We start from the raw sequence: 15,688 nt of genomic DNA on the forward strand, positions 1-15,688 counted from the left end.
GAAAAACAGCGGCGACATCTGCCTATCACATTTCACGTGTGCGAAAATTTCACGACATATGCTTCTCAAGTCTCTCAATGATCCAGAGCATTCCCGTGAGAATTGAGCGTGAGCCGGAGCTGTAAAACTCACTGAAAGACGGCAAGTGTCAGTTTTAGAGGTCACAGAATCCGATAATATCGATTTTGCTATCGGAATCAAACCAATCGGTTAAATGGGGTCCGATTTCATTTTTTCATTCAGGCCAATTCTAAACAAAAATTCCGTGCGAGTTTTTTCCCTTCTCCCATTCCTCGTATTTGAAATAAAAATTCCTTGTGAGTTTTTTCACTTCTCCCTTTCCTCCTATTCTGAACAATGTTCGAAAAAGCGGAAACCGATTATGGGAGAAAAGTAGGTATTATGAATGTGAGGGAGAGGGAGATTTCTTTGCCATTTCATAGGAGTTTTTTTCACTAGTTAAATTAAAGGGAATGCATCAAAATAGTTAAAGGAAATTCGTTCTTTTAAGAAAGAACACTTATTTGTACAAATTTGTGCTAAAATATGTATGTACATTCTACCACAATATTCTCACTGTTAATACAACAACAACCACAATATTCTTCATTTTTAGTCGAAAAGTGTATCATAAGCAACGGTAGAGCTCTTGGTATACATATTTGATGCAGCTACCCAGAAATTGCGCAAGGATTTTTTAAGAAGGCTTAAAAAGATTTTGGCATATAGCGAAAGGCGAACTCAACTCGACTTGGCCGCCAGAAAATTCCTTTGCTAAATGAAAGCAGGCAACTCCGGCGGATCTGTGCTATCCGGCCGTCTTCTTTTTATGCTACGCTGTTGATGTTGCTGTGGCACCAATTCATTACTCATTTCAGTGAATACCACATGAAATGCAATAAATACTGTGCATTGTTTATATTTTATTTCTTAATTTCAAACAAATTTGCAACAATAATTAAACTTCTCAATTAAAAAAAAAAATAAGATATGCGCGACGAAATTTCAATTCACAAAACAGCTGACTTCGAAAATTCGAAATTCATATTCCCCAATTATTGTTCTCCCTAGGAGAAAAGAATTGGAGGAATTTTTCCGCGGGAATAAAAAAATCCGCAAGAACAAAATTCCGCGAGAATATTTAGTAGAATTGGTCTGATTGTTGTTTTTCTCTTGTAGTTGCATATTTTATAAAAATGTAAGTAAATAAAGGTTTATTTTATAAAAATAAATGTAAATTTACATACATATATTTTCATTCTTAATAGGGGAAAGCATAAAAATTCAATGCAAAACAGTATTTTGATTGAATTTATGGAGAAACATCCAGATATTGCTAAGGGCTTCACGAAGCACATCATCTAAAATCGTTGACACCGTGCTTCTACCTACACTCATGCTAGAATCGTTGCTAACTGATCTTTGATAGGGTCCTTCAGCTAAAAATCGTTACGTAGCTGCTAGCTGCAGCACTGTTCGAGTGAGTTAAGCGTCCTTCAATGGTGTCCAATACCATTCGGAAAGCCTTTTTGTTTTAGCTCCGACACATAAGTTTTTCATATAGATGAGTTTAACACAAGCGTATGCTCCAAGCAAATCATAAGAAGAATTTGACATTTGCTTTGGCTAAAGGTGTTGTTGGCACACTGCAAGTGAAATTATTTTTCTCACTGGTTGGTAAATTTTCTAACATTTTTCACAATTAAAAACTGCAATATAACAATCGAATACGACACAAAATATGTTAGCAAGTATTTTTGTTGCATAGGGAGAATGTTTACAACAGTGCTTCGCGAAATTTTGTATGTGAATGGGCAAGGGGTAATAAACTTCAATTGCCAAGTCTGAAGTTACTTCATATTTACAAACGCAATATCTTGGTTGATTTTGGCGATGTTATTGGAATGCATAAGCTTGTGTTAAACGCATCTACATGAAAAATGTCATTGTGTTACCGCCTTTTATGCGATAGTATGCAATGAAACTGCAAATATACTATAAATATTTAGGAACCCACATTAAGAAATATTTTTTAATTACGCTGTCTCTGGCAACTCAAATGGATTGCTGCGATCTCTCAAAACGTTCGTGTTGACCTTCTCGCAACTTTCTTCTTCCAATAAGATAAATGCTGCAACTTCTAATGCCATTTTAATGTCAATAAATTTTTTTATTTCTGTTTAGATGCACAAAATAATTATTTTATAAAATTTTGCCAAAAAAATTAACGTCAAAATTGCCGGCGCACCGATAACACTGCAAAACAGCTTATTCGAACATCGCTTTTATTTACACTCGAAAAGAGCAAAACCAATTCGGTTTTATGACACCAATTTAAATCAATATTGGTTTGTAATTCCGACAAAACGCAAAACCGACTTGGATTCCATGACAGCCCTAATTGCAATTTAGTAGATTGCATTTTATGCGCAGCAATTTCAGAGGGAGGTGTATTTAAAGTTTGACGCTTAGCAGTCCATATAAAGTTTAAGCGTAAACGTACATAGGCCCCTTTTATGAGAATTTTTCGATCTTCGCTGGCTATGGAAAATCGAATTTGAAATTGGTATTATGACATCTAATCTCTGTCAAAGTTTTCGTTGTGTATCTAATTTTGAAGCGAATAGAAATTTGTTCAGCGTTTTATACTTCTGGCTAGTTCCAGTACTTAAGATATTTTGTTCATAATAAATAATTTTGTTTGACAGATGATGAGAATGTGCTTTTCTGAACGGTTGAATTTATCGAATTATCGAACAATGACACTACCCGGCAAAAATTGTTGGATTACCCTGCAAAAATTGTTGGATTATGTGTTCCATTTTCTTCATGTTGGAGTACTCCAACAATACTCCTTTGCAATGCGTTTGCGGACCACCATCAGCCGATCATAGCTAGTTTTTTAACGACAGTGATCACGACACGATGACGATCGAACAGTTGCCAAAAGTAAAATATTGCATACAAATAACTGATAATAAAATTTTACTATGGGAACTCTGATAAAATGCGCACTGGTTTTATGTATACATACTATAGTATAGAGAAATATTAGTTTCTTTATTCACGCAAATGCTAAATAACATAAGAATATTCGTAGTAAAAAATATAAAAAGTTGTATTGCCCCTCTCCATTTACCTTCATTTTAAATTAAATTCACTCCGATAATTCTTTCCGACACAATTCCTCTTTAGTACTTTGGCATATGATCCTCTGTGGGTGCTCCATGGAGTACAACAGTGAAAGTACTTTGGAAAGTACTCTCACGTATGTACTCTATGGAATACTCACAAACAAAGCGACATCCTCTCCTAGGACATCGCAATGTTAATTGGAGCACATTTTTTGTATGAATACAGATTAGTTTTGGAACACTCCTATACTCCCAAACGAGTATTCCTTACATTATTTATGGAGTACTCACGTTTTTTGAAGGGTAGTCTTGATGGAATGACTGTCATAATACCGAATGAAAATTCGCTCGATCACCTCTTTCGACCACAGTTGACCACAGTCCAGTTTTTTCGCCTCGCGAAACCTGTCATTGTCACCGACTAAATCTTCCGCGACCTTATTTACAACATGGACGCCCCAAATGTCGACCATATTGAACATCCACGTCGATGGCACTACGCTACCGACTGTCCTACACCCCAAAATCTTGGGTGTGACGTTTGATCAGGATCTACATTTTGGTGCGCACGCAACCGCAATTGTTCCAAGAATTCAGAGCCGTAATAAAATCCTCAAATCCCTTGCTGGCAGTACCTGGGGAAAAGATAAAGAAACGCTCTTGACCACATGCAAAGCAATTAGCCAGCTGATTACGTGCTACGCGTCACCTATATGGTCGCCAAGCCTAAAAACCACCCACTGGAAGAAACTACAGGCCTGCCAAAATACTGCTCTCAGAATCGCCACGGGCTGTCTTCTTATGTCCTCAGAACACGATCTGCATAATGAGGCGAGAATACTCCCCATCAGGGAGAGAAATGAGATGCTGACCAAACAGTTTCTGTTGAATACCCAGAAACCTGGGCATCCCAACAGACATCTGATTGACGAACCAGCACCGCATAGGGGCCTAAGGAGTCATCTCCGTAAGCATTTTGAGGAAATACGGCACCTGAGAACCCAGCCGTATGAAGCGGAAAAACACAAGCAGGTCCTTGGTGAACTCCATAGACAGGCGTCGGACCTTTATGTCGGGAATTGCCCGGTGAATCCAGTACTTGAAGAAAAATATCCAGAACTCGCAGAAGAGGAACGCATACTCCCCAGGGAAACGCGTGTCACTCTTGCTCAACTTCGTTCTGGATACTGTAACAGGTTAAACTCTTACCTATCCAGAATCAACCCCGACATACAAAATGTATGCCCTGCTTGCAATGTGTCCCAACATGACACCAACCATCTCTTTAATTGTAATGTGGAACCAACGCCTCTAACACCCCTTTCCTTATGGTCCACCCCTGTTGAAACGGCAAGTTTCCTTGGACTCCCGTTAGAGGATATTGATGACAATTTGTGACCGGTCGCGGCTATTAGGTGGGGCGAGCATTGCTACAACAACAACAACAACAACAGTCCAAGATCGAATTTCTCTCTATAATAGGAGCCATAGATGTAAAAAAAAACAGCTAATAATGCGTTGAACACATCTGTATTAAGAAGTTTATTGTGACGCGGTCATTAAAACTTGCTCGCGAAATTTCCAAATTCCGAACTGTTATCGAGTTCTGAATTAGGTTCCAACTTTCAAGACGGCTCGGCCAAAATCTCGAATATGTTAAACGCCAAATTATATTAGCTGTGAGTAGAGAGCTCAAAAATGCAATTTGCGTTATTCAGTCTCACTACTGTATATCTGGAGTTCTGCAAACAAGTGACTTGTATCTGTGAGTAAACATACATATGTACATATGAATATGCACATATCAACGAGCTCAGTTAAGTTTTGTACGATCAGCAGTTCCTAAATACATACATCTGTATGTATGCGTGAATGTATGGATGTATGTACTACAGGGAAACGTCGAAACAGTTTAAAAAGCAAACTAGGAAAAATTTAAACTCGGACTAGACCGTCAAAGACTACATAGAATTTTCCCAGCTACGAACTCATTCCAGATTCTGAGAAAAATCCTAAAAACCGTGTTCTTAAGTCTGAACGGGAACCGTTTCCCGTACTACATTCAAGAATGTTTTCCCAACAATAAGTACATACCTTACACTTGAAGTCACGTCATAAGTGGACAGATGAAATTGTAAGGCTGTGATATGGTTTCTATAATTTTCGTAGTCCACTTAATGCCTGGACTTGACCTGGCCGCCTCACGACCTGTCTCACGGAGAATACGGCGCTTTTCTAATGCGAAATTAACTCTTAATTACTTTTCGTACCTTGTTGTATCGGCACATGCCATATCTAAATATTTACTCAAGTTATTTTGTTAACGGACGGGCGGACGGACATGGCTCAATCAATTTTTTTTCTTTGCTGATAATTCGTTGCTGAATATGAATTAATATACTCTAATTTTGTTCGCATAACGGTACCCCGTAACGGAATAAACTAATCGAGATAGATATAGACTTCTATATACCAAAATGATCTGGGATGAAAAAAGAAATTCATTTAGCCATGTCCGTCCGCCCGTCTGTCCGTAAACACGATAAATTGAGTAAATTTTTAGGTATCTTAATGAAATATGGTATGTAAGTTCCTGGTCACTCATCTCAGATCGCTATTTAAAATGAACGAAATCGGACTATAACCACGCCCACTTTGTCGATTTCGAAAATTTCGAAAAAGTGCGATAATTCATTACCAAAGAGAGATAAAGCGATGAAACTTGGTAGGTGGGTTGACCTTATAACGCAGAAGAGAAAATTAGTAAAATTTTGGGCAATGGGCGTGGCACCGCCCACTTTTAAAAGAAGGTATTATCTTTCCCTTTTCCCGTTTGCCTCTACTTACTACCGGCATGCAAGCAATGTTATAATACCTTTGCGTACAACTACACGCTGGGTATAAAAAAATTCCCTTTTCAAATAAATACCAATTTATGCAATTAGATGATCTGGAGCAGCAGCTCGCCGGGTAATTTCTAGTTTTTTTATGATGATTGACTAGTTGGGCGGCGGATTCTTTAGAGTTGCAAGTTTGTTTACAACTAGCTGATTTGACTGCGGGGTATACCCACTTACTATATATAAGCATATGTACATGTATGTATGAGCTGACTACGCTAAACAATAAACAAACTACGCTTCCAAATAGCTAGGTCTGCTTTCTCGAATCAGTCGGTTGAAATCGAGTTATAGAAGTGGTCGCAGCGAGTGTTCTTTCATTTGATTGATAACAAATACATACATACCTATCAAAAAATTTTAAAGTTTTTGAGTATTCATATAAAAAAATTTAACTGCGACATTTTCCGTGGTCCCAATTAGTTTGGCTTTTTTGATACTTTTACGAAATGTATGTATTGTAAGCTTTAAGAAATTATATTATTTAATGAGAATTTATTGTTAGACTATTGATATTAAAACATAAAGTGACATTATACAAGTGACCGCAAACCGGCTTTTAAAAGATACAAATATTATATTAAGAGAAAATGCAAAAAAAAAAAGTTATAGAAATCCCAGTTCAGAGCACTATACATCTGGGTTCTAAACATGCGTAGTGGATATTTACTTTAGACCGAACTTCTCTTCCTACTCGCGTCGTGCTCATCTTAAATTTTTCTATAAATTGGCGGAACGGAACCTACATGTTTTATGCCTACTCCGAACGCCAGCTGCTAGGCAGATGCATTTTCAATGAGAAGCTATTCATGGTATAAGTACACTCAGAGCGTTTGTCCAATAAGAACCGAGCGGCGACCCCGCTTAGGTTGGGTTAAACTTGCCAGTCAATAAAGACCTCACGTAGACTGAATGTATCCACAGTGTTACCGGAATTTGTTTGACGACCAATCGAAATGACCCCAATTCTCAGAATTGCCACGGGCTGTCTTCTTATGTCCCCAGAACACCATCTACATAATGAGGCGAGAATACTCCCCATCAGGGAAAGAAACGAGATGCTGACCAAACAGTTCCTGTTGAATACCCAGAAACCTGGGCATCCCAACAGACATCTGATTGACGAGCCAGCACCGCCTAGGGGCTTAAGGAGTCATCTCCGTAAGCATTTTGAGGAAATACGGCATCTGAGAACACAGCCGTATGAAGCGAAAAAACACAAGCAGGTCCTTGGTGAACTTCACAAACAGGCGTCGGACCTTTATGCCGGGAATTGCCCGGTGAACCCAGTACTCAAAGTAAAGTATCCAAAACTTGCGGAAGAGGAACGCATACTCCCCAGGGAAACGCGTGTCACTCTGGCTCAACTTCGTTCTGGATACTGTAACAGGTTAAACTCTTACCTATCCAGAATCAACCCCGACATACAAAATGTATGCCCCGCTTGCAATGTGTCCCCACATGACACCAACCATCTCTTTAATTGTAATGTGGAACCAACGCCTCTAACACCCCTTTCCCTATGGTCCACCCCTGTTGAAACAGCAAGTTTCCTTGGACTCCCGTTAGAGGATATTGATGACAGTTTGTGATCGGTCGCGTCTGTTAGGTGGGGCGAAGCACTGCTACAACAACAACAACAACAACAACCCCAATTATGTGCCAGAACTTAGTAGGACCTAGCTTGATTGTTGCCTCGAGTTCTGGCAACTCTATTAGCTGCAGCCTTGACCTGCCGAGCGCAGGACACGAATACAGAATGCGCTTAGCCGTTTCTTCCTGCAGGTCGCACTAAATAAAGGAATGCTCAAGGATTATAATTGCAGGAGCCGGACCCGTGCGCATCTTGCGCAACCAATATAAAAGTCACCTATCAAATATCAACAGAAATCAGCCGTTCTATCAATCAATTAAAACTTACAGTTTGCGCTGCCATCTGGCATATGGTAGCAACTGCCGCTAATGCAGTGCACATATTCACAATACTGCCATATTACAAATAGATTTCTTTGTGTGCGCAGAATCGTTTATTTTTAACAAATTTTATTAGTAAAATATAGCTAAAACAAAAGCATTACGACCATAATTGCCCAAAGCTCGCTAATAGCCCGAATCTCCATCTCCAAAACTTTATTTATAGATTTGTATATGTGACCCGGTCTATGAAAAGTTGGCTTATGACTAAAAAAAAAAAGAACAGCTGTTTCTCGCAATTTCTTTTTTGAGTCATAAGCCACCTTTTCATAGACCGGGTCACATATGACAATTTTTATCTCTGCAGCGGTGTTTTTTTGGTGGTCAAAAATCGAATCGAACCTGTTTGGACGTTCCACTTTTTTTCGTACTACATTCTGAATATTAAATACATACAAATATATTTTATTCTAAAAGTGCGAATGATGTACATATGTAGATGCGCATTAACTCTTTCAAAATTAATTTTACAACTGAACTTCTCAGATATGAGAAAATCTGTTTCAAATAAATTTATAAAGAAACTAGCAGACCCGGCAGACGTTATTATGCCCTAACTTTGGTCTATCTGCATAGGTTTTAAGAATATTTTATCTTTAACTCTCCCTTCCCCTCGCTTCCCCTTTTATTCATCCTATTATTCACTTCTCTCTGAATCCCTTTCTTCTCCGTCTTTTCCATCCCTTATTTTCTCTTTAGTTCTTTCTCCTCCCTCGCCCGCTTCATCTATCCCTATCTCTATCTTCGTCGAACTATATTTCTTTCTCCATCTTTCTACTTCCCTCGTTTTTCTGCTCTCTGGTTTTCTTTTTCTTCTCCATTCCTTATTTTTAGTGCCAGAGGTGTGTAAGTATTTTTGAATGCTGCTTTAAAAAAAATTAAGCTGTGGACCGCCGTTACCATTTTATGGTCTGAAAAATATGTACGATCCGACTCTCAAACCTACTAATATAAATAAATAAACTCGCAAAGTTTCATGAGAATCGGACGAGCCGTTTCGAAGGAGTTGGCACATATCTTGTAAACGGGTTGAGATATCGGAAAAAGTTGACCTTTGTATTATTCTCATCAGCATTTCATTTGATATCCATATTTAAAAATTGCCTGGTCCATGTTTTGGGTTTCAAGATCATAGTGTGTTTGATTTTAAAAATTAAAGAACCAACACAAAAAAGATCGGTTCATGTACACAACACGTGTGTACGTTTGGTTAAGATTTCCTCACCCGTTTGAGCTCCAACCCTTTACATGGAGAAATAGCCTCCATTTTTATATACATACATACATAGATAAGTGTTCGGACGCTCCGGTGCCTGCAAACAGGGGCGGATCCAGCACAATTTGGGAGGGGGCGATTTAAGTCAACTTTTTAAGTAAGATAGTCACCTTAAAATTTTTCATACAAACACACATACATATCTACACTCATCTACAAAAGTCATCATCACTCAGATTTTTCCGGTTTTTACTAAGTTTTGCTTCGACCTTCATTTTTTCATTATTTTTATAAAAATATGTATTATTATATAACACCAACAATCTAAATATACACTTAAGACTTTTTGGAAAATTCGAGAAAATTCCGTGAATTTTCATGCACATTTTTAGCTTTCAGTAAGAATTTTTAGAATTTATCTCTCAGATCCTTCTTTTGTTTTTTCAAAAGTAATTTTGGTCCAGAAAAAAGATGGGGTGTGGCAACCGTGATCATGAAATAGACCAAGGCTGCCAAATTTCAGCGAAAAGTACGCAATTCTTTTTTCAAATACCAGAATGGTACATTTTTTCTGCTGATTTTACCCACAGCGAAACGAATGGAAATTGGAAATGAATATATAGCTAAACTATTCATTTTATAAAATATTTCAACCAAAGTATTATAAATTTTTGATCCTGGGAGGGGTGGCGATTAGAACGATCTTATAGATTATACATATGTACATAAAAGCTAAAAATTATAAAATTGTATATGTAATTAAAACAAACTTTTATAATTTCCATAAGTTCCAGATCAGAGGGGGGGGGAGGGGGAGAGGGTTAGAGGTAAACGATATCGTCTAGCAATGGCATTCTCTATCATTTTTTGGCCTTTACTTTTCATACTGTATGTCAAACAGGCACGCGAAAGCAATTGTCAAATGATATGTTGCCATCCAGCCACTAGCGATTCGTCACTGAGGCGAAACGAACGTTCGTTTCGTAATAGAGAATGAGGGCCTTAAATTATAAAATGTGTCCGAACGCTTGCAAAAAATCATATATTTTGAAAACATCTTAAGCTTTAACCCGTACATTTTTATTCGGTCTTTATTATAAGTTTGACGGAACATACATATGTACATAGTGTGGTTCAGATAAATATACAAATAATCATATATTAGATCTAATTGCTGTTTTTATGCACAGCCCCCTTTTTCGCTCTTATATAAAGTAAAAATATAAATAAAGTTTTGGTTGTAAAGATGGAGATTCGGTCTATTAGCGAGCTTTGGACAATTTTGGTCGTAGTGCTTTCTTTTAGCTATATTTTATTAAAATAATTTGTTAAAAATAAACGATTCTGAGCACACAAAGAAATCTATTGGTACTATGACACTATTGTGAATATTTGAACTGCATTACCGGTAGTTGCTATTGTACGCTAGATGGCAACGCAAGCTGTAAGTTTTAATTGATTGACGGCAGTTGCTATTATACGCTAGATGGTAGCGCAAGCTGTACGTTAATAGAACAGATGATTTTAGGAAATCAGTTTCCACTAACATTAGACATTAATTTTTTGGTGAAAATGTTTCTACTAGTACGACTTTCTCCTTCTTTTACATTTTTACATTGTTTACGTTTTACTGGTGGCCTTCTCTGATTTGCAATGTTACTTCATTTGATTGATAAAATTTAAAGCGAATACTTTCGCGGTTTTATTATGTACACATTATCAGATGATTCTTTTCACTCTGCTCTTTATATCAAGAAGTTGTTATATTTCCTCTTTCAAAGTGCAGAATGTATATTTTGAATATAAATTCAATGAGCTTTCACATTGCCTTTCATTAATACTGGCAATTGTGTGAATGTTAAGGAACATGAATATTTGATGAAAAAATTGTACTCGTATATACATATGTACCTTAGATTTTCGTATTTATGATTTTATGTACAAATATATAATATACTCGTATATACATACATACACGTTTTTGTTTGATAATACGAGAGAGTAAAAGTTATAAAAGCCCATAGGTGTTAGGGTGACTGGTTGTTCTGTCACCCGTTAAAGTCATGGAGCATTTCGATACCTTTCAAACCCGTAAGTACGGATGCCACACAGTTGCCGATAATAAGTTTCAAGGTCCCGATGGGGGGCCAAATATTGCCCTTAAAGCTGTGATAAGGTCTAGAATATCAGTATTTACGGATTTCTGCAACGCCTCTATCCAGGAAAGCGTATTCCCCCGCACATAGAAACGTCAAAGATTAGTCCTTTTGCTGAAACTTGGAAAGATCCTCTTACAGGCCACTTTGTACCTTGGACTCGATAGGAAATACTCTCGAGCATGCCAATCAGTTTGGGAGAAATCGAAAGGAGACATTAGTTGCATATGATCCATTAAGCAGGAATGGCGTGGACAGACGTGAAGGGCTGCATAATTTCTAAGACCATGAGCAAATCCTACGATATTAGACTCATAAAGTGGCTCATATCTCTGAAAAAGAAGACTTACAGCTCAAGATGGGCATACCAACTACGCACTGCCTTTCAGCGTTACATGCTTATAAATAAAGTCTGGAAAGTCCTCGTGGCTTTTCAAATAAGCAGTTTGGATCTCGAAAATCAAGATCCACGATAAATGCAGTTGTCAATATAGTCCGTGAAGCCATAAGATGAGGTTAAAGTAAAAGGAAGCTCAACACTGCGAACTGGATGCAGATAATGACAGCGCTACGAAACTTATATACTTGCCCACCTGCGCCTCTCTGGTAAGAATTAAGGTGTTAGAAAGTACATCACCGGCGGCGTCCGTCAGGGACCTGTTCTAGGCCCAACGCTATGGAATGCGATGTATGAGGGTGTGTTACAAAACTCCAAACATTAGCCATAGGAAGAATAAAGGAATTGCTAACGAATATGGGCCTACAGATGGCTAGCATTAAAACGATGAAAATCGAAGTAAATGCATTGGATCTTCATGTTGGTTCCGAATATTGAGGAATGGCACAAGCGGAAGCACGGCGAACTAAATTACCAGCTCATGCAGATATTGACTGGGCACGGCGAAAGACTTTCTGTACCACAGAGGTTTTGGAGAAAAATCTTCCATAAAGAATTAAATTCCAGTAAGGTGCAGACAAATAGATCCTTGGACTGCTGTGAGCGAAATAGCCTTTCAAGCTATGATGCGATTGTCGCGTGCTGAACGGTAGTCAACCAGTGGCGAATAAATTATCAAGACATGGGGGCCCAAATCAGAAAATAGAAGTGAAGCCCAAAACCTAAGCCCACCGGCTTGAATCGGACCCTGAATTAACGGAAATCAAAGTGTAAATGCGAAACGATTATTTTGTCGGTTAAAGATTCGAAATGTACGAAACCTTCGACCTATGGACATCCCTAATAAGCTGATTAGTGTGGATATTTCGAAAAAATAATCTCATTCCCAGCCTAATCGGACGTTGACGGAAAATCATATGAGGGATTGGATTTCAACAACTGGCACACCTTAATGCCCATCGGCTTTTGTATATCAACTTGTACATATATCCTATAACCACATACACATGTTGTATTTACATATGTAGATATGTACTGTGTATAATGTATATTTTTATATATGTAGGTGGGTTTATCACTCCCTACGAGTCACCTTCATAAATAAGTTAACTTCAGTGGTGGTGAAATGAACAGAATCTGAGAGACTCCAAGCAACATAGCGAGAGTGCGTAAAATTGTGAGCAGCTCTATTGTTATTTGTTTACAGGGTGTTTTTAGAGGGCAGCTGATGCTAAAATAAATGTATCATTTAACGCGAATGCGACGGCGCAACTCGTTTCCACCAGGTGATTTATAGGTGTATACAAGGCAAATTAGAACAAATCTATACACACTGATGTATGTATGTACGTATGTATGTATTTATGTATGTACTAGTTGTAAGTATTTTTGAACTATCACAACCAAATATAAGGACGATATGTAGGATTCGAGGAACAGGTAGTAGTAATAAGTACAATATGTACATATATACGAATACATTTTTCCCTTACTCTTTTTAATTTAGTATTTTAATGTGTAGATATGTACAGTGGCGAGCATTTTATTAGAAGTGTGACTTGCATATTTTGGTAAGTTCTAATAATTGTGTTGGTTTGCGAAAATCAGTTTTTAATAATTACGTTGTTCTTGTTGTTGTAGCGATAAGGACATTCCCCGAAAGCTTTGGTGAGTGTTATCGATGTTGATGGGCCTTTGCCGGATGCAGATCCGGTACGTTCCGGTAACAAGCACCATAAAAGTAGTGCCCGCCCATTTCGGGAACGATTTGGTAATGAAACCTTTTAGGCCATTGCGCCCTCCCATCCCCTAGATTCATGAGGAACTTGAGGTCGCCAGAGCCTCGGCTGTTAAAGAAACAGGATTCGCCACTGGTAGTTGAGGTTGGCAATTGGGTTGGAGAAGCAATATATTGCGCTGCCAACCCCTTGAATTAATTTGGTATTTTAATCGCCTCTTACGACAGGCATACCTGCTGCGGGTATATTATAAGCCCCCTAACCCGCTGGGGGTTAATAATTCCAATTGCGGATTGGGTTTATAATCCCTAACAAGGTCACCTTTTTCGTTCTGACAGGGAGTTTGCTCTGGACCTAAGACCTTTTGTGGGTCGCCGAGTTTTTTGGTAAAATTGCATGGCGTTATTCCGATACCTAGCAGCTCAAGCTCCTCAGACTCACGCCTTTCTACCTCTGCGTCTTACTTTCTGTAAAGGCGTTTCGCTTCCATTCTCAACTCGCGGTAGCGCTCACTCACTCTTCCTGTTGCGACATTCCTCGTAACAATTGTGTTCCCGTGGTCGCCGGCCACCAATTTTTTTCTCGGCGGCGTTATGAAGTGCTTTAGAGATATGCTCACAGTGGTCCTACATAAATTTGTCGGGTTGACTTGTACTCGTAGAGAGCAGGTGTGTGAGTGAAAATGCGAAATCATTGGCAATCTGTTGCGATTGCAGCCTTACGACGTCTAGCGTTTCTTTCTTTGCTGCGCAATGGTGGTCGTGTATTTTGGCTGCGACGATATAGTGATCCGAGCCGATGTTAGGTCCTCTTTAACGTCCGTACAACTATAACACTGGAGGCATGCCGGTCGTCTACAACGTGTATTTCGGGGTACAGCATGAAGCCTTGGCGTGCCCTGGCGTTAAAGTCACCAAACACGACTTTTATATCATAACTAAGGCACGTTACTTCGCAACAAAGTCTCTCACCAACCCCGAATCGGACATGGGAACTGCGCTTACTTTTTTTGACCACTCCAGTAGATGTCACATTGCTGATCGATTTTTTTGCCATTGCATTTCTTGAATTGCGGTGATGTCAGCTTGACTTGCACACTTATACAGCGAACCGCTTGATCCAAGCAAACGCCCGTTTGCAGCCGCACCTTATGTAGGTCAGACGCTGCCAAATCACCCCAGCTAGCATGTATTCTATTAACATACTGATATTGGCCTCGAACCTTTTCTATTATGTTTATTGTATAATTTGAAAAGAAAAGAATACCCATCCACCCTATCCGATCGAGGTTGACGCCTTGCATTTTCTCTTAGAGTCTTTTCCATCATATACTATAATTGGATTGCATTATTTCCGATAGTCCTAATATGGGTTTCACATGGCACGTTGATAAAATTTTCTTAAAGCGACTTTAGGTTATTGGGTGCATTGGATATAATTTCCACAGAGCAGCTTAGCATTTTCGTATTTAAGTTTCGTTTCATGTTCAATACAAAATTGGGTTATCTTGCAATTCATTTTTGAGTAGTTTCCCGGAGAGCTAGATTCTTAAAACTTAGAACAAGCATCATAGGTAGGTAGATGAAATGGCTGCGACCCTGGTCGCCCAAGTAGCTATTTAAAGCCGTTTTGATGCCATGTAACTCGTCTAAAACCTACGGAATGTTACGGTTAGTGTACTACAACCAGCCAGAGTTGTTGATAAAATTAAGGATATTCGGGATTGCTATCACAGATAAACCTCTGAGGTCTTCTAGAAACGGGGTTCCAAGGAACCTTAGTCGGGCTCTAGCTAGAGCCGGACATTTACACATAAAGAGTTCTACTGTCTCCCTGGCATTTGGACCTTTGCAGCTTCTGCAGTAGTCGTTATACGGAATGCCCATCTTTTCCGCATGCGTACCTACTGCCCAATGACCGGTGCTATCAGTTTGCGTGTGTTGGCCCTGGATTTATTCAGAAGACTTCTCGTCCTCTTTCCATCATAGTTTGGCCAAATGGATTTTGATATTTCACAGGTGGTGATGTTATTCCACTTTGTGCTTTCTTCCAGTAGAAGCTTTGGATATTCGCCTTGGCTACTGCTAAGGGTATGCCTACTTCGACACTGGTTGTTTCCTCGCTCATCTCCAATGATCCCCTGCGTGCAAGCTCGTCGGCCTTCTCGTTACC

The 15,688-nt window shown here is 38.9% G+C and overlaps 2 protein-coding genes and 1 long non-coding RNA gene across 17 annotated transcripts in view; 1 reads left to right on the forward strand and 2 right to left on the reverse strand.

The window, feature by feature from the left end:
* LOC137245498 (cyclic GMP-AMP synthase-like receptor) overlaps positions 1 to 15,688 on the forward strand; it is a 134,148-nt gene that overhangs the window by 39,628 nt on the left and 78,832 nt on the right. For 4 of the 5 annotated variants that reach the window (XR_010951334.1, XM_067776283.1, XM_067776279.1 and 1 more), the window contains exon 1: positions 6,299 to 6,485. The exons of the other annotated variant lie outside the window; for it this stretch is intronic. The gene's annotated coding sequence lies outside the window, so the exon portion shown is untranslated. Of the gene's footprint in view, positions 1 to 6,298; positions 6,486 to 15,688 lie in introns of those variants that run through there. 5 annotated transcript variants of the gene reach the window in all.
* Positions 1 to 15,688, reverse strand: part of LOC137245503 (uncharacterized) — a 359,413-nt gene that overhangs the window by 21,810 nt on the left and 321,915 nt on the right. The gene's annotated exons all lie outside the window — the stretch shown is intronic.
* LOC137245495 (uncharacterized) overlaps positions 1 to 15,688 on the reverse strand; it is a 45,147-nt gene that overhangs the window by 12,043 nt on the left and 17,416 nt on the right. Inside the window, exon 1 of one of the 11 annotated variants that reach the window (XM_067776276.1) lies at positions 10,772 to 10,889. The exons of 9 other annotated variants lie outside the window; for them this stretch is intronic. Coding sequence is in view for 1 of the 2 variants with exons in the window: in XM_067776272.1 (XP_067632373.1) it covers positions 3,426 to 3,462 (37 nt within the window). In the remaining variant the exon portion in view is untranslated. Of the gene's footprint in view, positions 1 to 3,425; positions 3,520 to 10,771; positions 10,890 to 15,688 lie in introns of those variants that run through there. One more of the 11 variants, XM_067776272.1, reaches the window with a different exon arrangement.

This window comes from Eurosta solidaginis, chromosome 3, assembly GCF_040869045.1.
Source record: "Eurosta solidaginis isolate ZX-2024a chromosome 3, ASM4086904v1, whole genome shotgun sequence".
In the NCBI taxonomy this organism is placed as follows: Eukaryota; Metazoa; Arthropoda; class Insecta; order Diptera; family Tephritidae; genus Eurosta; species Eurosta solidaginis.